Source organism: Geotrypetes seraphini, chromosome 11, assembly GCF_902459505.1.
Source record: "Geotrypetes seraphini chromosome 11, aGeoSer1.1, whole genome shotgun sequence".
Classification (NCBI taxonomy): Eukaryota; Metazoa; Chordata; class Amphibia; order Gymnophiona; family Dermophiidae; genus Geotrypetes; species Geotrypetes seraphini.
Window position 1 is genome coordinate 2,122,532 of NC_047094.1, and position 23,742 is coordinate 2,146,273.

General features: G+C 40.6%; 1 protein-coding gene across 7 annotated transcripts in view; it reads right to left on the reverse strand.

Moving 5' to 3' along the window:
• TNRC6A (trinucleotide repeat containing adaptor 6A) overlaps positions 1-23,742 on the reverse strand; it is a 331,359-nt gene that overhangs the window by 134,208 nt on the left and 173,409 nt on the right. For all 7 annotated transcript variants that reach the window (XM_033914459.1, XM_033914462.1, XM_033914457.1 and 4 more), the window contains 2 exons: positions 23,317-23,492; positions 18,561-18,641 (listed from right to left, as the gene is read on the reverse strand). In XM_033914459.1, the coding sequence (XP_033770350.1) occupies positions 18,561-18,641; positions 23,317-23,492 (257 nt within the window). The remainder of the gene's footprint in view (positions 1-18,560; positions 18,642-23,316; positions 23,493-23,742) is intronic.

A 23,742-nucleotide genomic window follows, 5' to 3' on the forward strand; every position in this document is an offset into this window, starting at 1 on the left:
AAAAAGAATTATTTTGTGGACCGGCAAACTACTAGGACTAAAATTTAAAAACCCTGTTTCCGCCCCATTTCCGTGAGTCGGTCCCCACAAATCATCTGATCCCATCCACACAAGCCTCAGTTATGATTTTATATTGAATGTATTTTATTAAAGTATAAAAAGAAACAATATTCTGTACAATTGTCATTTTATAAATACAAATAATTCAGAGCAGGATCAACAAAACCCCTGTCTCCCCTCCCCTTCACATATATCTCCTCTACTATCAAGAAAACTGAACAAGCCAAATTATTACAGAATGCTACACAGAAATATCATGCTAACAGAATACTGCAGTCACACATGACAGGAATAGTTTTAGGGGAGTGCAACTAGGGCAACTGCCCCCTGGTCAGAGAGCGCCCTATGCCAGCTGGAAGCTAAAGAAGCACTGCCTGGGCTTTGCAGTCCCCAGTTATGTCTAACATCAGCTCTAGCAGGATATATATTTCAAATCTGATATATTCTAATCACAAAATAGAAATAAAATTATTTTTTTCTACCTTTTGTCGTCTCTGATTTCTGCTTTCAATCTTCTTTTCACTCTCTTCCTTCCAGCGTCTGCCCTCTCTATCTCTTCAATCCAGCATCTGCCCCTTCCATCCACTGTCTGTCCTCTCCCCCTTCCATATGGTATCTGTCTTCTTTCTATGCACCTCTCCCCTTTCCATCCAGCTTGTGCTCCCTCTCTCCTTTTTACATGATTCATTCCAGCTTCACTGCTCTCTTCATTTTTATCTCTCCTACACCAGATCTATCATCGTTGTCCCTCTCTGCTTATTTTTCTGCTGACCCCTTCCTATCATCAATCTCTCTACTTTCTCTTGCCTGTGTCTCCCCTTCCCCTCCTCTAATCTCTCTGCCAGCTGTTTCCTTCCTTTTTTCATTCTCCCTTCCCTCCTCCTCCTGTCCAGCAGTAATTCTCTTCCCTCCCCTCCCAGCAGCATCTCTCCTTCTCCCTCTCCAGTAGCAGCTGTCCCTTTTTTTCCTTGCCCAGCAGCTTCCCAGATTCCTTTCCCCCCTCCCCTCCCAGAAGCATCTCTCCTTCTCCCTCTCCAGAATCAGCTGTCCCTTTTTTCCTTGCCCAGCAGCTTCCCAGATTCCTTTCCCTCCTCTCCTCCCAGCAGCATCTCTCCTTCTCCATCTCCAGTAGCAGTTGTCCCTTTTTTCCCCTGCTCAGCAGCTTCCCAGACTCTGATAATGGTTTTCTCCCCTCCCAGCAGCTCTTCTTACTTCCCAGCGCAGCGATTCACGAAGGCAGCCTCGGGTCCTTTGTTGGGTTGCGCCGCCTCTGAGGAAAGAGGATCAGAGGCAGCTGCGACTCAGCAAAAGCCCCAAGGCTGCCTTCGTTAATCGCTGCGCTGGGAAGTAAAGGAGAGCTGCAGAGAGGGGAGAAAGCTACTGTCGGAGGCTCCCCAAGATCTCTCCGACCCAGCGCACGCTTCACATGTTGATCTTGCCGGCCCTGCGCGGACCGGCAGGAAGTTGAAGTAAGTCAATCTTTCCGGCCCTGCGCAGACCGGCAAAAATTTCCTGCGGCCTGGCACCGGTCCGCGGACCGGCGGTTGAAGAACTGTGTCCTAGAGTACAAACATAAGAGACGGGTGCGGGGAAACTCCCCAAAACTACATAAGTCTGTTCTGTTCCAACTGGATCTATGTATATTTTTTTTTTTACATGCAAAAAATCTAAAATGAGCAACAAGATAAGATGGAGCTAACCCAAATCAAACTTTATCACAAATGCATCCAAATTTAAACAACATTCGAGCCTTGAATGGCAACCAGTAAAGTTTTTGATAATATGAACTAATGTGATCATGTTTTTTTAAATTAAAAATCAAACGAATTGCTGTGTTTTGAATTAATCTTTTTTTTTTTCAAAATCTTTATTAATTTTTACATCTCACAACAAGTGTACAATAATAAAACAATTGATTCATAAAGAACACTTGAATATCTTTCTTATTATTAACGTAAATATATAAATTGAAAGACCCTTCCCCCACCCTCCCTTTTCATCAATATATTAAATCATATTATACATATATTATATTCAAAATTAGTACAGAATCAATTATATATCTATACACCCCCCCTTCCCAATCTTATAACTATTTATATGTGCAGAAAATGTGTCTAATCATTACAATATGCTGTCAATGGCCCCCAAATCTTTTTAAAACTATTATAGTTCCCCTTTTGTATGGCAATAATTCTTTCCATTTTATATATATAACAAAGCGAATTCCACCAAAAGGTGCAACTAAGTCTAGTGTAATTTTTCCAATTGCTGGTAATATGTTGAATGGCAACTCCTGTCATTATTAATAATAATTTGTTATTATTTGATGAAATTTGACTCTTTAATCTCATGGATGTTCCAAATAAAATTGTGTCATACGAAAGGGCTACATGATTTTCTAGTAAACAATTAATTTGGGACTAAATTGAATTCCAAAAGGCCATGATGCAAGGACAGAAAAATAGCAAATGATCAAGAGTCCCTGCATCCCGATTACAATGCCAACATCTATTAGACTTAGAGCTATCTAACTTTTGCAATCTAACAGGGGTCCAAATGCTCTATGTAACAAAAAGAACCAAATTTGTCTCATAGATGCAGACACTCATGGCCATTGAGAAGCAGAAATTTGATGCTTGATCTCAATGCTCCAAATGTCTCTAAGGTCTTTGGTTTCTTATTCATATATCCAGATATCAATTTATACCACTGTGCGGCTTGGTGTCCCCAAAAATCCGCCTGAAAGCAAAAAGAATTCCAGACTATACTGACTATTAAGAATTTTCCACTCAGGGAACCCCTCCTGAATGGCCTGCTTCAGCTGCAACCATTTAAAGCTTTGTGATTTGTTTAAACCATATTTATGTTGCAACTGTGAAAAATCAAGCAGTTTACCATTAGAAATAATATCATTTAAAGGTCGTATACCTGCAATAATCCAATGCTTCCAAACGATTTTAAAACCGCCAATTTTAATCTTGGAGTTTAGCCAAATAGATTGATTTAAAGATTTATGTATTGGGTCAGGTGATAAATTACTAACATAACGTAATGTTTTCCAAGTATCTGTCAAAATGTTATTCTCTTTATATATCCTAGGCATTTTTATACTAATAAGATGAGATAGGTGTAAAGGAAACATGAGCCGCCATTCCAAATAAAGCCAATCTGGGACATTGTCCATGAGGTCTGGGAGGACCCAATACATACCCTGGCTTAAGATATAGGCTTGAAGATACCTATAAAAGTTTGGAAAATTTACCCCACCCTCCATAATTGACTTTTGTAAAGATACTAAGGCAATTCTAGGTATTTTCCCCAGCCAAACAAATTTTGTAAGTATACTATTTAACTTTTTATAAAAGGACCCCTGAAAAAAAACTGGTAACATACTCATTTAATAAGAACATAAGAAGTTGCCTCCACTGGGTCAGACCGAGGTCCATCTCGCCCAGCAGTCCGCTCCCGCGGCGGCCCATCAGGTCTGCGACCTGTGGAGTGGTTTCTGACCACTTCTATAACCTACCTCAAGTTATATCTGTACCCCTCTATCCCCTTATTCTCCAGGAACCTATCCAAACCCTCCTTGAACCCCTGTACAGTGTTCTGGCCTATCACATTCTCCGGAAGCGCATTCCATGTGTCCACCACCCTCTGGGTAAAAAAGAACCTCCTAGCATTTGTTCTAAACCTGTCCCCTTTCAATTTCTCCGAGTGACCCCTAGTGCTTGTGTCTCCCCACAGTTTGAAGAATCTGTCTTTATTTACTTTCTCTATGCCCTTAAGGATTTTGAAGGTTTCTATCATGTCCCCTCTAAGTCTCCTCTTCTCCAGGGAGAACAGCCCCAGCATTTTTAACCTGTCAGCGTATGAAAAGTTTTCCATACCTGTTATCAGTTTAGTCACCCTCCTCTGCACTCCCTCGAGTATCGCCATGTCCTTCTTGAGGTACGGCGACCAGTATTGAACACAGTACTCCAGGTGCGGGCGCACCATTGCGCGATATAGCGGCATGATGACTTCCTTCGTCCTGGTTGTGATACCCTTTTTGATGATGCCCAGCATTCTGTTTGCTTTCTTTGAGGCTGTCGCACATTGCGCCGATGGTTTCAGTGATGTGTCGACCATCACCCCCAGGTCCCTTTCAAGGTACTCACCCCTAGCAGTGTTCCCCCCATTTTGTAGCTGAACATCGGGTTCTTTTTCCCTATATGCATGACCTTGCATTTCTCTACGTTAAAACTCATTTGCCACTTTTTTGCCCAGTCTTCCAGTCTCGTTAGGTCTCTTTGCAGGTCTTTACAGTCTTCCGTGTTTCTAACCCTGCTGCAGAGTTTGGTGTTATCAGCAAATTTGATAACCTCACATTTTGTTCCTGCCTCCAGATCGTTGATAAATCTATTGAACAGTAGAGGTCCCAGCACCGACCCCTGTGGAACTCCGCTCGTGACCCATTGCCAGTCTGAGTATTGGCCTTTTACTCCAACCCTCTGTTTCCTGCCTGCCAACCAGTGTTTGATCCATCGGTAGATATCCCCTTGCACCCCGTGGTTCCACAGCTTTTTAAGTAGCCGTTCGTGAGGTACCTTGTCGAAGGCTTTTTGGAAGTCAAGGTAAATGATGTCTATGGAATCCCCCTTATCCATCTGGCTGTTTATTCCCTCAAAGAAGTACAGCAAGTTCGTGAGGCATGACCTTCCCTTTCAGAAGCCATGCTGGCTTGCCTTCAGTTGTCCATTGTTTTCTATGTGTTCGCAGATTGTGTCCTTTACCATTGCTTCCATCATCTTCCCTGGAACTGAGGTCAAGCTCACAGGCCTGTAGTTTCCCGGGTCACCCCTTGATCCCTTCTTAAAGATGGGCGTGACATTTGCTATTTTCCAGTCCTCTGGGATCTCCCCTGTTTTTAGGGAGAGGTTACATATTTGGCGAAGTGTCTCTGCTATTTCGTTTCTCAGTTCTTTTAGTACCCTTGGGTGGATGCCGTCCGGGCCTGGTGATTTGTCGCTCTTTAGTCTGTCTATCTGTCTGAGGACATCCTCTTTGCTAACCTCTAGTTGTACCAGCCTTTCATCGTGTTCTCCGTTTATAATCACCTCGGGTTCCGGAATATTGGATGTGTCCTCTCTGGTGAAGACTGACGAGAAGAATTTGTTTAACCTGTCCGCTATCTCTTTTTCCTCCTGTATCGCTCCTTTCCTGTCTCCGTCGTCCAGTGGTCCCACTTCCTCTCTGGCTGGTTGTTTCCCTTTCACATACCTGAAGAAGGGTTTGAAGTTTCTTGCTTCTCCTGCCAGTTTTTCCTCATATTCTCTCTTTGCTTTCCTGACCTCTCGATGACATTCTTTCTGGTGTCTTTTGTGCTTTTCCTGGTTTTCCTTTGTTGGTTCCTTTTTCCATTTCTTGAAGGATGATTTCTTGTCGCTTATCGCCTTTTTAACTGCCGTTGTTATCCACAGGCAATATCATCATTTTAATAGTTTGGACTCTCCACCACCAAGAAAGATGTAAAGGATTCCATTGCTCGCACATTTCTGTTATTTTCTTTAATAAAAGTTTTTCATTCTCCTTCACTGTATCTTCTATTGTGTTTTTTATATTAATACCTAAATACTTTAATCCGTCTTCTTTCCATACAAATGAGAATTAATCAAATAAACCTTTAGTGCAATGCACATTAAGTGAAAGAATTTCTGACTTGCTCCAATTTATCTTATATCCTGAGAACTTTCCAAATTTCTCTATTAGTTCAAGTAAGCATGGTATGGTAGTTTCAGGATTCCTCAAATACAGCAGAATGTCATCTGCATACGCAGAGACTTTATACTTCCAATCTGCACAAGGAATACCCTGTATCCCCTTTGCTTGCTGAATGGCTAATAATAAGGGTCCCAAAACAATATCAAAAAGCAAATGAGACAAGGGACAACCTTGTCTAACCCCCCTCCGCAAATTAAAATGCTCTGATAAATTATTATTAATATATAATCTTGCATCAGGGGAGTTATACAACGTCTGAATCATATGTATAAATCCTGAACCAATACCACACCATTCCAATGCCTGATACATAAAAGTCCATTCAACTCTATCAAAGGCTTTCTCAACATCCAAGGAAACAAGGAAAGCCGGATCCTTCATGTTTTTTGTTAAATTTAGAGTATGTAAAGCCAACCTTGTATTATTAGAAGAATGTCTCTTAGCAACGAATCCTGTTTGGTGCATATCAATAATAAAAGGGAGAGCCTTAGCCAACCGTAAAGCCAATATCTTTTGAAAAATTTTTCCATCAACATTTATTAATGAGATGGGCCTGTAGCTTGAAAACCAAAGTGGGATCTTTGTTTGGCTTTGGCAATACAATTGTTAACGAATCTGCCATAGTACCTGTAATGCAACCTTTAGTCAGTTGAAACTGAAATAAATTTAGTAAATAGGGTAAAAGGGTATTTTGAAATGATTTATAAAACTCAACTGTATACCCATCACCACCTGGAGCGGATCCAACTCTAAGAGACTTCGATGTTGCATCTACTTCTTTTAGTGATATAGGCTCCTCTAAACTTCTTTTTATATGTTCAGGAACCTTCGGTCCAACAATTAAATTCAAAAATTCCAAACCATCCTTTTCCCTAACATCATAAGGCACAGAAGAATATAGGTCCTTATAAAAATTTAGAAATTGTCTTAAGATATTTTCAATTTTAGTATGTGTTTCTCTATTTTCATCTTTTATTGCAATAATTTTTGTTCTTCTTTTCTTTGCTTTAAGATAATTTGCCAATAATCTTCCCGCCTTATTTGAATTTCCATAATACAAAGTTTGCTGAGAAAACAAATCCTTCCTTGCAAATTTAGAAGATATCTCATTATATTTACCTTTTGCTTTTAGTAAAGCCTGTAAAGTATTATGTTCCCACTTATCAATTAATTTACTTTCCAAATGTTTAATTTCTTTTTCCAAATTATAAAATTGATTTTTAAGTTGTTTTCTAATATATGCCGAATATGAAATGATATTACCTCTCATGGTAGCTTTGAATGCATCCCATAACGTTTCAATGTTAATATCTTCTGATGTATTCAATTGGAAAAATTCAATCATTTTTATTTTAAAATCTTCAAGGAAGTTTGAATCTGCAATCAAAGTATTATCAAATCTCCAAACAGGTTTACTATAATCTTGTTCATCAGACTGCAACTCAATCCACACTCCACCATGATCAGATAGTAATAGGATCATTGATGGCTTTTGTCACTTTCTGAACTATTTGACTCGTGACAAAAATATAATCTATTCTTGAAAAAGATTTATGGACCTGCGAACAAAAGGAAAATTCCCGATCGTTAAAATGAAGTATACGCCATATATCAATTAAATTACAAAATTGAGCCAATTTATCCAACCCTAGTGATTTCATAATTTTACTTGGTTTTTTTATCCATTAAAGGATCCATTACAGCATTGAAATCTCCAGCCACAACTAAATTAGAAGCAGCCAGTGGGAGTAATAATTGTTGTAAGCTCTTCCAAAATTCCATTTGATTCGTATTCGGGGCATATATATTAAACAAATCCAGGGTAGTATTTCCCATGCTCATTTTAACATGTACCCACCTACCTAAAGGATCCGAACTAATCAACTGAAAATTGGTGGAACACTTTTTATTTATTAGTATTGCCACCCTAGTTTTCTTACCAATTGCCGGGGCAAAAAAATTTTGTCTAACCCAACCCCCTTCCAATTTTCTAGATTCTACCAATAATAAGTGTGTCTCTTGAATAAAATACAAATTGGCGTTTTGCTTCTTTAGGAACCCTAACATCTTTTTCCTTTTTATTTGATGATTAAGGCCATTGACATTTAAGGAAAATACCTTAATCTCCATCAATTACTAAGTGAATGATCCATCGATGATAACCAAATTCATTAAATTTAGTATGATTAGACACCATTACACATAAATTAAACCATAAAAAGTTCATTTGATCTTCAATAATCCCTTCATTCCCAGTCAACCTACCCCTGATCTTAAAAAATCCCTCCTCCCTCATCCCCCCTCCCCCCCACACAAATTGATAGCGTTGGACCACACATTGGAATAGTAATCACAATACCCACCCCCCCTAGGCAACATTCATAACTCATATTCATACAATATATATATATACGATAAGAAACAATAATACTTTATGCAATAAATAATCTCACTTAAATACCCTTGCTATCTTATAAATTGATTTTCCTAGTATAGAAGTTTTCATAAAATCAATTAATAACTTATTCAATTAAAACCAGCCTTCATACTTCAAATTTTATCGTTATGACTAAAATTTTGTATTCATTTATCAAATAAATAAAAATAAACCGTATTCATCAAATATCTCTTAAATCTTCATCAATCCATAAGATTCATTTTATCCATCAAGCACCTTAAAACACATATTACATCAATTACTTTTACCATTTATTTAAACCTTTTGCATTAAACTCATTCCTAACTTTTAGAACTTTAGTTCAAAATAATAAAATCATCTTTCTTATTAAACCAATATATTGTAAATGAATAATGAATATCATCTGTTCATATTTTTTTTTTTTTACCTTTCATCCCCTTTACTTTTCCTTTTACTAAAATCCTGTAAATATCAGCAAATCATTCCATAAAACCACATCACAAAATCAAAATTTAACTATTTTGCGATAATTGATATTTTGAAAATTTCTTGTGAATCAGATAAAATTACTATAATTCTCCCCAAAAATTGAAGTACTGACTCCATTGCATCTTTCATCTGATCCAATAAATATTAAATCCAAACAGACCATCTTTCCTTTCTAATATTAAACAATTCAATAACATGAAAATACCATCCTTCAATACCATTACCAAAGATCATTTTATAACCAATATCAGTTATGTCATATTTCCTAAAAGATAGGTATATTAGAATTAATCCAAAACCCAAAATATCTAGTGCTGCATTACAAATGAGTTCCAATTCCTAGTATAGTCATTTGATCCTTCTTTAAATTGTTTTCATCTGTAAAATGTCAAACTCATTTTGAGGAGGCTTTTTCATATTTTCTTATAAAACTAATTTTTACTTCATCCTATTCAGACTAGATCCATTTCAATATAAGAAATCTTTTATAAAGCGATCAGACTCAGTACACCTCAGTATACTTTTAATTACTACTTCAAATCTTAAAATCAGCTATTTCCTTTAAGCCTACTCCTATAAGCATGAAAGTGTTCTTTTAATTTTGTAAATTGTAATTTGAATTATTTTGTAAGTTTCTTCTATTTAAATTGTAATATGTACATCGCCTAGAATCTGTAATAGGCGATTCATCAAAAACTGAATAAACTTGAAACTTGAAAGAGTGTAGATCCAGATGAACTTCACTTTTCTCTGAATTAACCATGAGAAAAGCCTCTTAAAAGAACTTCCAGTCAAACTCTTCACTATACATTAAACAAATCATTTGTTAATTTAATTCTCAAGCATCCATATGTCAAATATATTATCCAAATTTTCCAATGAAGATTTGTGCTAAATTGACATTGGTTCAGAATTTGACAAGAAGTCTTAACTTCTCCGGATCTTCACTTGAAACCTTCATTTTTGCTGGGTAATATAGACCACAGTTCTTCAACCGCCGGTCTGCGGACTGGTGCCGGTCCACAGAAAATTCCTGCCGGTCCGCACAGGACCAGTGAGATCAACATCTTCAATTTCCTGCCGGTCCACACAGGACCGGCAAGATCGAGGAGCACAGGGCCGGAGATATAATGGGGAGTCTCAGACTGTGCTTTCTTCCCTCCCAGCGGCTCTCCTTACAAGCGCAGCGATTCAGGAAGGAAGCCATGGAGCTTTTGCTGAGTCAGGCCGCCTCTGATGATGCAACTTCCGCTTTCCTCAGAGGCGGTGCAACCCAACAAAGGACCTGAGGCTGCCTTACTGAATCGCAGCGCTGGCAAGTAAGGAGAGTTGCTGGGAGGGGAGAAAGCTGCTGGGCATGATGAAAAAAAAAAGGGACAGCTGCTACTGGACCTAGAGAGGGAGATGGAGAGATGCTGCTGGGAGGGGAGGTGGGAAAGGAGTCTGGGAAGCTGCTGGGCAAGGGGAAAATAGGGACAGCTGCTACTGGACCTGGAGGGAGGGAGAAGGAGAGATGCTGCTGAGAGGGAAGGAGGGAAAGGAAAGGGAAGATAGTTACTGCTGGACAGGGAGAGGAGGGAAGGGAGAAGAAAAAAGGAAGGAAACAGCTTGCAGGGAGATTAGAGGAGGGGAAGGGGACAGACAGGAATGAGATGGGAAGGGGGTCAGCAGAGAAATTGAGAGGGACAAAGATGCTAGATCTGGTGTAGGAGAGATAAAAATGAAGAGAGCAGTGAAGCTGGAATGAATCGTGTAAAGGGGAGAGGGGCATAGAAAGAAGACAAATACCATATGGAAGGGGGAGAGGTCAGACAGTAGATGGAAGGGGCAGATGCTGGATTGAAGAGAGAGAGAGGGCAGAAGCTGGAAGGAAGAGAGTGAAAAGAAGATGAAAGCAGAAACCAGAGACAACAAAAGGTAGAAACAAATAATTTTATTTCTATCTTGTGATTAGAATATATCAGATTTGAAATATATATCCTGCTAGAGCTGGTGTTAGACATAACTGGGGACTGCAAAGTCCAGGCAGTGGCTTAGGGCTTCTATGACCAGGGGGGCAGTTGCCCTAGTTGCACTCCCCTAACCTTATTCCTGCTATGTGTGACTGCGGTATTCCGTTAGCATGATATTTCTGTGTAGCAATTCTGTAATAATTTTGCTTATTCAGTTTTCTTGATAGTAGAGGGGATATATGTGAAGTGGAGGGGAGACAGGGGTTTTGTTGATCCTTGCTCTGTATTATTTGTATTTATAAAATGACAATTGTACAGAATATTGTTTCTTTTTATACTTTAATAAAATACATTCAGTATACAATCATAACTGAGGTTTGTGCGGATGGGATCAGATGGTTTTTGAGGACCGAGCTCGCGGAGACAGGGCGGAAACGGGGTTTTAAAATTTCAGTCCTAGTAGTTTACCAGACCCCCTCACATTCCGGGGTCAGCTATCTGATCCACCACACCAGCTATGAGATAATCCAGGCCCTTGCCAAAGAGCAACTGTCCTTAAAAGGGGAACTTGCTCAGGGTCACCATGGAGGCAGTCTCCTGCTCACTGCCTAATTACATTAGAGATTTCTATTCTGCCATTACCTTGTGGTTCAAGGTGGATTACAAAAGATTAATAAATGGGGGTTACTATGGAAGAACAATTGTTATTTCTAGAGTTGTAAAGAGTAGTTCATTTGTAATTTCTAGAGTTGTTAAGAGTAGGTGAGATTAGGACTGTTTCAGGAATTTCTTGAAGAGTATAGTTTTTATTTCTTTTCTGAAAATCTTGTAGTCTGGGGTGGTTATCAGTAGGTTGGAGATTTGGTTATCTAGTTTTGCGGCTTGAATGGATAGGAGGCCATCGTATTGTTTTGTCCGTTTTACTTCTTTGATCGGGGGAGGTGTGAATGGGAAGTGCGTTTTTCTATGTCTGGTTGAGGTTGCTTGGATGTCTGGTTGAGGTTGCTGGATTACTGTAACTCCATCTACATAAGCCTGACAAAGAAAAGCCTTCATAGACTCCAGCGGATCCAGAATACTGCGGCTAAACTAAGCTTCACAAAAAGCAAATTTGACCACGTCTCCCCACTTCTGTCTAAGCTTCACAGGCTCCCAGTAATCCTTAGGGTTCACTACAAATGCGCATGCCTAACCTTCAAGTCTCTACACGGTATCCTGCCTCCCCTTTTTCCACTATCTTGGAACTCCTCTAATCTCAACACCACCAGATCTACTCAAAAATTCAAACTATCCTTCCCCTCTTTAAAAGGCATATCCCATGCAGGAAAATTAGGGACTTCCCTCTTCTTCAGGATCACCGAACTCTGGAACAGCTTTACTACCCCGCTTCGGAGCCTGACTTCCCTCCAACTCTTCCGAAAACATTTGAAAACTTGGCTTTTCTCTAAAATGCAATGACCCCTCCCTCATCGATATACAAAGTCCCTCTAAATTTCTCTTTCTAAGTCCTTCTACTTTTCATTGTAGTTCTTTTCTATACCAACTCCTGTAAACCGTGCCGAGCTCTACTTCTGTGGAGATGATGCGGTATACAAAATTAAGGTTTAGTTTAGTTTAGGATGGGCTGTTTCCATTTAAGGTTTTAAATAACATGCAGTAGAATTTAAATAGTATTCTTTCTTGTTTGGTAGCCAGTGTGAGTTGATGTAAACTTCTGTGATATGATCATGTTTCCTCAATGAGTAGATGAGTCTCAGAGCTGTATTTTGGATTGTTTGTAGTTGCTTGTTCATAGTGGCAGGGCAGGGGAAGTAGAGGATGTTGCAGTAGTCTAGCAGTCCTAGGATTAGGGATTGCACTATAAGCTGGAATTGTGTTCTTTCAAAGAATTTCCGGACTTGTCTCAGATTTCTCATTATTGCGAAGGATTTCTGTATTGTTTTATTTATTTGCGGTTGCATAGTACAGCATCTGTCTATTGTCATTCCTAGTAGTTTTATGGTGGTTTGGATGGGATAGTTGATTGAGTTGAGTTCTAAATTGGTTATGGTTGGGACTTTGTCATTTTCAAGGAGGATGAATTTTGTTTTATCTAGGTTGAGTTTCAGTTTGTGATCTTTCATCCGGGTCGTAACTGTTTCTAGTGTTCGATGTAGTATATTTGTCATGGTGGTCTTTGGCTGATCATATGGTATGAGGATGGTAATGTCATCCACATAACTATAGGTGGTTATGCCTAGATTGTCCAGATATGCTCCGAGAGAGGCAGTGTATAGGTTGAAGAGAGTAGGGGATAGTGGGGATCCCTGTGGTACACCGTAAGGGTTTGACCAAGGTTCTGATTTTTCTTTGTTTGATTTTACTCTGTAGGTTCTGGATTTTAGGAAGCCTTCAAACCAAGAGTATACTTTATCTGAGATACCTATTGCATCCAAGATTTGCAGAAGGATGTTATGGTCAACTAGGTCAAATGCTGCAGTCAGGTCTAGTTGTATGAGAAGCATTTTTTTTCCTGTGCTAAGGTGTTATCTGGCTGTGTCCATAAGGGAGCCTAGTAATGTCTCTGTGCTGAAGTTGGTTCTGAAACCAGATTGCATGGGGTGGAGTAAGTTATGGTCATCTAGATAGTTTGTGAGGAGTTTGGCTACTAGGCCTTCTGTAATTTTGACTTATAGCGGTATTGAGGCAATAGGTCTGAAGTTGGATGGTTGGTCTGTAGGTCGTTTTGAGTCTTTTTGAATTGGGGTAATGATGATTTCGCTGAGGTCAGTAGGGAAAATGCCATCTGTGAGCGTGGTTTGTATCCATTGCAGAAGTAGAGTACGGAATTTTACACTGGAGGTAGTAAGGAGATATGATGGGCAGTGGTTGAGGTCACAGGAGACGTGGCTGTATTTTTTGTAGAGTTTATTGAGTTCGGACCATTGTATGTTGGGGAATTGAGACCATGTTCTGTCTGCTGCAGTTGATTCTTGTTCTGTGGGGTGAATTGTGATTTCGTTTAGGTGGGATGGGGTAAAATTGAGAGTGACTCTGGCGTTAGTAATTTTGTTCTTGAAGTGATCTGCTAAGAGGGTAGCTGAGAGGGGTGGGGTATTGTTAGTGGTCGTGTAGGGTTTGGTGTCTGTTAGGTCTTTTAATATTTGGAATAGTTTTTTGGTATCTTGGGTTTCGGTGCCTATAAGATTTGTGCAGTGAGTTTTTCTCTTGTCTTTTAGTAGAAGTTTATATTGTTTGTTAATTTTTTTCCAGGCGGTTTTTGTTTGATCTAGGTTTGTTTTTCTCCATTTTCTTTCTAATCGTCTACATTGTCTTTTAAGTTGGAGCAGTTCGTTGTCAAACCATTGGTCTGATCTTCTGCTGGTTCTAGTTTTGGTTTATAGTGGGGCTAGTTCATCCAGGATGCTGGTAGTCAGATTATTCCAGTGAGAGATGAAGTCTTTTGGGTCGCAGTCCTGGATTGTTTCATCTATTTTTGTCCAGAATACGGTTGGCTCAATATGTTTGCGTGAGGTGTATGTTATTTTTTCGGATTTAGGTGTGGTTTTGTTCTTTGTCCAGTTGATGTTGAAATTGTAAGTGTAGTGGTCTGACCAGAGGGATGGGGACCAGGTTCCATTGGGTGTTTGAATTACTGGGGTGGTTGGTTGAAGGGTCATGAAGGCTGCAATGTCAAGTTGATGTCCTTTTTCATGAGTAGTTTGTGGGTTTAGGATTTGGAAGGATAAGGCATTGAGAAATGATGGACAGTTTTTTGCTGGTGTAGATGTTAGGTCTTCTAGGTGAAGGTTTAGGTCTCCTAGGATAAGGTTATATTCTGCTGTTAAAGAGTTTTGGTAAATTAAGTTTTCAAATTCAGGTCTCACTGTGGTCCAGTTACCTGGTGTTATGTAACAGAGCATGCAGTTTAGTGAGTTTTTTAGTGTGGTGCTTGTGAGAAGACAGGCAAGGAAGTCCATTTATGTGGTGGATGTTTTTCTAGTATATTTAGGGTTAGGGAGTCCTTGATTATTATTGGTAGACCTCCTCCTCTTTTTTTTTTTCTCTCTGCAGGTCATTGTTATTTTGTACCCCTGAGGGCATACCTCTGTTATTCTAGGGTCTGCATCTGAGGTTAACCAGGTTTCTGTGAGGAAAAGGCAGTCTAGGTTTTCGGGTTTTATCAAATTTTTTATATGTTCTGTTTTAGATCCTTAGGCTCTGATGTTTACATAGGCACAAGTTAGGGTAGTGATATCTGTTTGATGATTGTGAGTCGTTTCAGGGTAGATGAGTGTTTTAGGAGGAGGTTGAGGTTTGGTCTTGGGAAGTGTTGATCTTCTTCTCAGGTTAGGGTGATGGGATGTTGAGTGCTGGTTTGGTGGTTCGAGTTTCTTGTTATAAGGGTTCTCCTGTTGTGGTGTTAGAAATTGGTTGCAAGGAGCTTGTGGGTGTGGTGGATAAGTTATTTGCTACTACTTTCCAACTGTTAAGGAGGAGGAATATCAGTAGGGTAGCTTGAGTGTGTGTTTGTGGGGATAGCTTCATTTTTGGTGGCAGGGGGTAGGGGTCTGAACTGGTTCAGAAAGCCGCCTGTCCTGCTGTTATCGGTGAGGGAGATATATCTCGCTGTTGTGTGGGAGATAGGTCCTGCTGTTGGCCTATTCAAATGATTGAGCTGCGGGGAGGTTCGGGGGGGCAGAGCTGGTCTCCCACGCGGCCCGAAGTCCCTTCCCTGCAGCGGGAGGGCTGGCTTGTGTTGGGGCAGCTCCCGGTGGCAATGGAGCTGCCCTGAAGAAAGAGAGCTGTGAGTCGCAGGGAGCTTCAGGAGGCGGAGCTGGTCTCCCACGCGGCCCGATGTCCTTTCCCTGCAGCGGGAGGGCTGTTTTGTATTGGGGCAGCTCCCGGTTTCAATGGAGCTGCCCTGAAGAGAAGAGGCGGTGAAGCTGTTATCTGCAGGGGGCTTCGGGAGGCGGAGCTGGTCTCCCACGCGGCCCGAAGTCCCTTCCCTGCTGGCTTGCGTTGGGGCAGCTCCAGAGCATTCTGTGGACAGAGACCCTGCTCAGGTCAGAGAGCATCTGCAACATAGTCAACCCCCTCCAAGAGGAACTGGGGATTAGTATTGCTGTCCAGATCCCGACTTAGCTGAGAGAAGCATGCCTGGGCAATATAAGATATCGCTGCTGCTGCTGCTTTCAGTCCCTGTATAGCAAACCGCTGCTAGAACTCAGAATTCATAGAGTAGAACTTAACCATGGATTTAGCTACCCCTAAGGTCCCCTCAAGAATATTACAGTGATGTTAACACCTCAGTGATCTCTGGATGCAAGGGGAAACAGGTATTCTATTCTTTAGTGCTTCTCATGAGCAAGCACTAAGCCATGGAGGCTTGAGGCAGCTTCAACTTTAATTCCCGGAGAATCTCCACAATTAAACTCTGTAGACTGGAGGGTTTGAACAATCTTCACACTCTCAGGTCATCTCCAAGATCCAGGGCTGCCACATGATAATGGTCAGCCCCTCCCCCCCAGCTGGGATACTGAGTCTCCAAGAGCTGAGGATCTTGAATGAGAAATTAAAGGCATGGACTCTGAACTTCCATCTTCTGGGTTCACAAGAGCTTAGGTCCCCATGATACCTGCATGGCTCCTTGGGGTGGGGACCCTGTGCCTTTTGCTAAAAACCCTGAAACCACCTCTGCTGAGGTCCCTGCGGAGTTAGGTCAGCTTTTAAAACTTAAAAAGGCTTCATACATCATGTGTATGAATTTGGGAGTGAACCACTGCCCAGGTTGCCCAGAGGGTCCTGGCAGGAGCCCCTGTGCTGGCTTCTGGTGTTTGTCCACCAGCATGCAGGACATCCAGTCTGCATGCTGGCTCCTGCCAGGATTTCTGGCCCAGAAAATGCTCCATCTGAGCACCTAAGCCACCAGAAGCATATGGGAAGGCAAAGCCCAAAGCTCCTGTCCCTCTCCCCCAATGTGTCGCATGGCACATAGAACAATGGCCCCCTTCAGATATACATCTGTCGCAATCTGGAATGAATCCAAAGTATCTCCACCTAAAAAGTCTATCTAAACTGTTTTCTGTAAAAAAAATAAGGTGTATTGAGGCAGATGGAGGCTTTAAAAAAAAATAAAAAAAACTGGGAAATCCAAGATGGCCACCAAAAAAGCAATTCTGGTGCCTAAAACTGCCAGTGAAGAAAAAAAATGAGAACTAAAAAAATGCAGTAAAGGGGTTTTGGGATGTGGGGGACCTGATCCATAACTTCAGAAACCTTTAAAAATGACTTTTAATGACCCTCCACCCCAATTTTCCCCCCATAGGCTGCAATAGCCTTACTCACTGTGCCATGCTTCTGTGCTGGAGCTGCACAGGAAAACTCTGATCAGAGGGGAGTGAAGATTAACTGTCTCAGACAAGCCTGGAGTCCAATAGATGGCTTGTTTCTTCAGACTGTTGTCCAGTTCCTGACGTGGAACTGGACCCTCAGACCACCATTGGAACTGCTCAATGTTGGGGGAGGGGGAGGAATGAGGTCAGCACTGTGGACAGAACTTGGGGCGAGTCACTCAAGACCACGGCGGACAAACCTGGGACGTAACTGGTCCCAAGGGTACGGACTCTGAGATCTGAGAACTACTGATGCAGACTAGCCACACAGGAATCATGCGAGGCATGTGACTGTGGGCTACAGATCTCAGTCCTCAGAGTCTATCTTCTCACAGTCAGAGATGTCCTGTGGTGACCAGGATCTTCTGCAGTACAAAAAGCCTCCAATCAGATTGTAAAAAAAAAAAAAAAAATCCCTAAAATAATAAAGATTAAACTCTAGCAGAACAGACAGGCTCCCTACTACTACTCGCTTGTAGAGAGTAAGACTGAGATGGTGGAGCTCTTCTCAGAGAGATGGGAGGTAAAGCATGAAAATAAAACAGTGGAATCTATTCAATCCTCATGGCTAACCTCATTGCTGGTCAAGACTACCAGTCTTGTTTCACAAGAAATCTAATTAGGACTGCCAATTTGGATTTCTAAATTTCCAATACATCCTTCTAGTCTCTGCTGAAAAAACTGCTAAGAAAATAAGTTTTTGCCTAATGCGGATGCTATGGTCATTACCAAATATTATTTGCCTAAGAGAGTTCTGAAGGAAGCTTATGATAGTTGGTATCTGATGTGTTAACCACTGGAGCTAATAAGAAATTTATTGCTTTTCTTAGTTTTGTTATTTGTTTTTTAAAGAAATTTCAAGATAAAATCAATACACTCTCCTGGTTTTCTTTTCTTCAGAGCTAGATAGTGTTACAGTTCTGAAGAATTACTTTAGAAAGATTTTCAATTTTGTGGAGGGAAGATACAGATTTTTCCAAATGTGTCTAGATTACTCAACTGAAATGTTTTCTTCAATTGAAAGCAAGGGTCTTAGCATTTGGAACAAAACTTCAAAAAAAAGTAGCCCCAAGCATTTAACTACATTATCAAATGTTAACTATGTATTCTTTGAACCAGAGCAGTTCAGAAAGACATATCGGATAGGGAAGCTATGTAAGTTATCATGAGTTTTAAGAATTAACATTGTCTTATTGTTATTCAGGTTGAAAATGACTGTTTAGTCTTGGTTTTGGTTTAGTCTTGGTGTTTTATTTTTTTTTCTTCTTTCCTTCTTCCTTGACGTGGAATAGAATGTTCTTTTTTGAAAGTGCTTGATTGTATTGTTTTTGAATTGCCACATAATATTTAAAAAAAACAAATTATTATAAAAACATAGAAATATGATGGCACATAAAGGTCAAATGGCCCATCCACAGCATCCAACTCACCAAAAGGAAATTTAAAAAAGAGGAGGGGATTTACGTGGCATTGTCAAGCAAGCTGGGAATAACTCATACTTACTGAAAACCCCATTGTGTTGAACTGCTTTACAAAGGGATTCATCCATGTTTCTTCTTGCCTGTTTCCACATTTCATTGTTCCCTATAAAGCAGGATGGTTAGAACATGTTACATAACAAGCTAATATTACCAAGTTACCTGGAAAATGACTGAAAAAATAGAAAAAGCTAGAAAAATGAAAGCAAATAAAGACCATATGGCCTATCTAGTTCAGCTATCCATGCTATTTGCCACTGGATATGAGAGAAATGCAAACCCTGGGAGTATTTCAAATGGAACTTAATTTTTTTTCAATTAGCTTACCTAGGTTTATGATAAGGTGTAATTTATTAAAATTAAAGTGTACAATCTTATTTATGAAGAAGAAAATGGAGATTTGTTGCCATATGGAATGTGTTTTTAGAAATTATGCATGTTACTGGTTGTAATCCACCTAGAACATTTGAGATTGTGTGGACTGAAAGAGGTACAAACTTTTCTGCAAGACTTCTCCCTATAGTGGCATCTCTAGATAGAAATCTTTGAGGTGCCAATAAGACAAATTGGTTATGGAGGGAGAATGCCAAAGCAACATTTCTGCACATCATGCTCACACCCCCCCCCCCCAACTTTTAAATGAGCAATTTAAGATAGGAATTGCTCTTCAAAGCTAGTTTCAGTTGACAGATAAAACCGCCATTATAATCGACGGTATCATTTAGCAAATTATTCTGTATGGGAGTGGACTCAGGATTCGACAATCTCAATATAAACCATGACTCCATAATCGCTCACAATGGAGCTAGGCCCCTTATGACACACCATACGAAAAAAAAATCTCAATTGCAATTATTGCCTCAGGAACAGTACATGCTCTTTCCACTAAAACACTGTTGAAATCAGAAGGGTTTTTGTTTGTGTGGTGACTACAGGATATGGAGAGCCCCTAGCCTTAAGTATTTTCATGCTGGATGCCAATGGCTTGCTTTCAAATAGGGCCAGACACTTTGTAAAGTAACTCAAAACCATGCCAAGATCTTTCAAACTTATATAGCAAACAAACTATAACCCTAACCCACCTTTAAAAAGACAGTTCTGTAATTACACTGGGCCCTAAAGCACCAATCCATCTGTTGCTGGGAAAATAAGCAAGTTGCACTGTTACAGATTCCTACACAAACACATGCTAGCAGAATCCTTCACTTCAGTTGTACATGCAGAACATACACAGACCTTCAACTAATACAAAAGAGGGGAACACAAGCCACATGACGGCAGATAAAGGCCAAATGGCCCATCCACAGTAACTATTTCTTTCTCTCTCCTAGAGATCCCACATGCCTATCCAAGGCCCTCTTGAATTCAGACACAGTTTCTGTCTCCACCACCTCTTCCGGGAGACTGTTCCACTCATCTACCACCCTTAGATTACTCCGGAGCCTATCACCTCTTAACTTCATCCTATGCCCTCTCATTGCAGTTTCCTTTCAAATGAAAGAGACTCGACTTATGCACATTTATATTATGTAGGCATTTAAACGTCTCTATCGTATCTCCCCTCTCTCGCCTTTCCTCCAAAGTATACAGATTGAGATCTTTAAGTCTGTCCCCATACGCCTTATGATGAAGACCACACACCATTTTAGTAGCCTTCTTCTGGACCGACTCCATCATTTTTATATCTTTTTGAAGGTGCGGCCTCCAGAACTGTACACAATATTCTAAATGAGGTCTCAGAGTCTTACACAGAGGCATCAATACCTCCTTTTTCCTACTGGCTATACCTCTCCCTAAGCAAACTAGCATCCTTCTAGCTTTCACCCTGTTTGGCCACCTTAAGATCATCACATACAATCACACCCAAGTTCTGCTCTTCTGTCGTGCATCTGTACTGTTCCCTAAGGTTAAGGTTTTTGCAGCCCAAATGCATGACCTTTCATGTCTTAGCATTAAATTTTAGCTGCCTAATTTCATAACATTCTTCAAGCTTCGCCAGGTCTTTCTTCATGTTATTCACACCATCCGGCGTGTCTACTCTATTGCAGATTTTGGTATCATCTGCAAAGACACAAATCTTATCCGACAACCCTTCAGCAATATTATTTATAAAAATGTTAAAAAGGATAAAAACTGCAGATAAAAACTGAAATAGACCCCCCTCCCAAATCCAAGAAATTCAGATTCTATAAGCAATGCAATAATAATAATAATAATAACAGCTTATATACCGCAATACCGTGAAGTTCTATGCAGTTTACAGAAGATTAAGCAAAGGTACAAATTGATTGACTTTAAGAGGGGTGGAAGAAAGAGAATTAATAGGACAGGAAATCCATTGTTGAGGAAAGAGTGATTAATAGGACAAGTTAATCGCTATAGAGGGGACAGAGATGAGAGGATCAGTTGTCTAGATGCTTTAGGAACAGATGTGTTTTTAGACTCTTCCTAAATTCCTCATAAGTAGTGGGCGAAAGCAATTGCTCTAGGTCTTTACCCCATGATGCTGCTTGGTGTGAGAGAAGGTGTTCATGGTGTTTTTTCAGTTTACAACCTCTCACTGGAGGGGAAACGAAGTTGGAATGTGAGCTTCTCTTGTGTCTGTTGGCTGAGAAGAAGAAAAGGTCAGTTATGTATTTAGGGGCAAGTCCGTGTAGTGCTTTAAAGCAGAAGCAGGCAAATTTAAACTTTACGCGTGCCTCCATTGGCAGCCAGTGCAGCTGCCGGTAGTAGGGTGTCACGTGGTCAAACTTCCTCAGCCCAAAGATCAGTTTGACCGCTGCATTTTGCATCAATTGTAAACGTTGCATATTCTTTTGGGAAAGTGCTAAATAGGCGATGTTACAGTAGTCAAGTAGACCTAGTACGAGGGACTGGACTAGGGTTCTGAATGCCGATGTATCGAAATAAGCTTTAATGGATTTGAGTTTCCAGAGAGTAAAGAATCCCTTCTGATTAAGGAGTCTACCTAGTCTTTCATGGTTAGGCATTGATCCAAAGTTACACCTAGTATCTTTATGGTGGGCTGGATAGGGTAACTAAGTTTATTGATACATAGTGGTGATTTGGTGTCAAGCGGATGTGGTGAAGCAACAAAGAAAGTTGTTTTTTCTGAATTAAGTTTGAGCCTAAAGTTTGTCATCCAGTGCTCCATCACATTTATGGCTTCTGAAGCTTTGGGAATAGTTTCAGAGACAGAATTAGCAAATGGGATGATAATCGTAAAGTCATCTGCATAACTAAATAGTTTTATCCCCAGCTGGGTTAGCTGCGTGCCCAGTGAGGACATGTAGACGTTGAAGAGCAATGGGGATAGTGGAGACCCTTGAGGCACACCGGATGGATTGCTCCAGGTGTTTGAAAGCTCATAATTAAAACGTACCTGATAAGTGCGGGATATAAGGAAGCCACGGAACCAGTTCAGCACCTCATCCCTGATACCAATGGCGTCTAGGCATTGCAGCAGTTTCCCGTGGTCTACTAGATCAAAGGCAGAGCTCATATCGAATTGCATAACCAGGGCATTAAGGCCCTTACTAAAAGATAGCCGCAATTACTGTCTCAGTACTGAATAACGGTCTAAAACAGGATTGAGTTTCATGTAGGAGAACTGATCAAGATAATCCATCAGTTGGGTGTGTACCAATCCTTCCATAATTTTTACAATAAATGGAATGGATGCTACTGGTCTGTAGTTGGATATTAGGGCTGAAGATTATTTTTGATTTTTTAGAATTGGGGTTATTATTATGTGACCATTATTAGAGAGGAACTTCTCAGTTTTTAGGTTGTGAGCCAAGTATTGCATCAGCGATAGTTTAAATTCTAAAGGTGCCGCTTTCATGATTTCTGGGGGGCATGAGTCCAGAACGCAATAGGATTTAGAGTATTTGTTATATAGTCTGGTGTAATACTAGCACAAGAGAAAATCTCCTGCCTTCTCTTTCACCATCTTCTTAAACCCCATTTCGATCTTCACTCAACTCCTTTAGAGACCCATCTGCTTCCTCTCATACTCCCTTCAGTGCCCCTCATCCTCTCTCCAGTCATCCAGGTCATTCACATGATGTATCAGCCTTTCCACATTCTTCATCTCTTCTTTCTCACCCTGCCTCATACTTACCAATTGTCAGGTCTTCACTATCCCCTCAAATTTCCTCTTTCCTTGCAGTCCAGTATCTTTCTCCAATTGTGGTTCCAGTGTCCCCCCTCCCTTTCCAATCTCTATTTTTTCCACTCCAGCATCTCTGCCTCCCTGTAGTCTGACATCTTCTAATCCCTTTCCTTTCTTTCCCTCCTTCATAGGACATCCCTTGCTCCCTCCACCACCAAGTATGGCATCTTCTGCCAAAACTCCCCCAATACATTTGATATCTCCCCCCACTCCAAACAGTCCATCTCCCCGCTTGCAGCTCCAGTAATGAAGGCAGCCTGCCTCTGGATAGTCCTGAAAGTAGGTTGTCTTGAAAGACGATACCGAGGGGGTTAGGTGGGAGAGATGCCAGATCTTATGGACTTGGGGAAAGGGAGTTGTAAAAGGGAAATATGCCAGACTTTGTGTGTAGAAAAGACTGGTTTGATGTCAAAATCTGTGCCTTTTCTTCTGTCACATTGGTAACAGAGACCACTGATAGAGATAGTTCAGTGTTCCTTGTGGTGGCCTCCTGTGATGACTAGCTTTAGTTCCCTCACATCATCCAAATCATGCGACTATGCAGAATCCGTAGCTCCTGATCTAAGAGAGGACAAATTCTTATGTGTATTTTCAAAGCAGAAGTTACCTTTACTGGCATTTTCTTCAAATAAGGTGGCCAGTTTGAAGATGTGTTTATGTCCTGTGATGTATTACTGTTCCACATTCCAATTTCTACGTTCTCTTCCTCTTCCCAGCTGCTGTGGCAGCTACCAGACAATAATATGTCTTCTTCACACCAGCCATCTTGCATAGATTTTAGACCTGATTGAAAAATAATTCAATTGTGAATAGATTCAATGTCCAAGAGCTCTAAAGCTTTTGCCATACTGTGCTGTTTTGTAACAGGTTAACCAGGATTGGTAACAAGTTCAACTTTCCCAAGTGAATTACAATGCATTCAGTCTTTTACATCAAGTACTACAGTTGGTAAGAGGTCGTATGTGCTCACTTGATGCAAGCGCTCCTGGCTCTCAAAGAAGTCTGATATCTGGTGGTTGAAGTAGCAGACTTG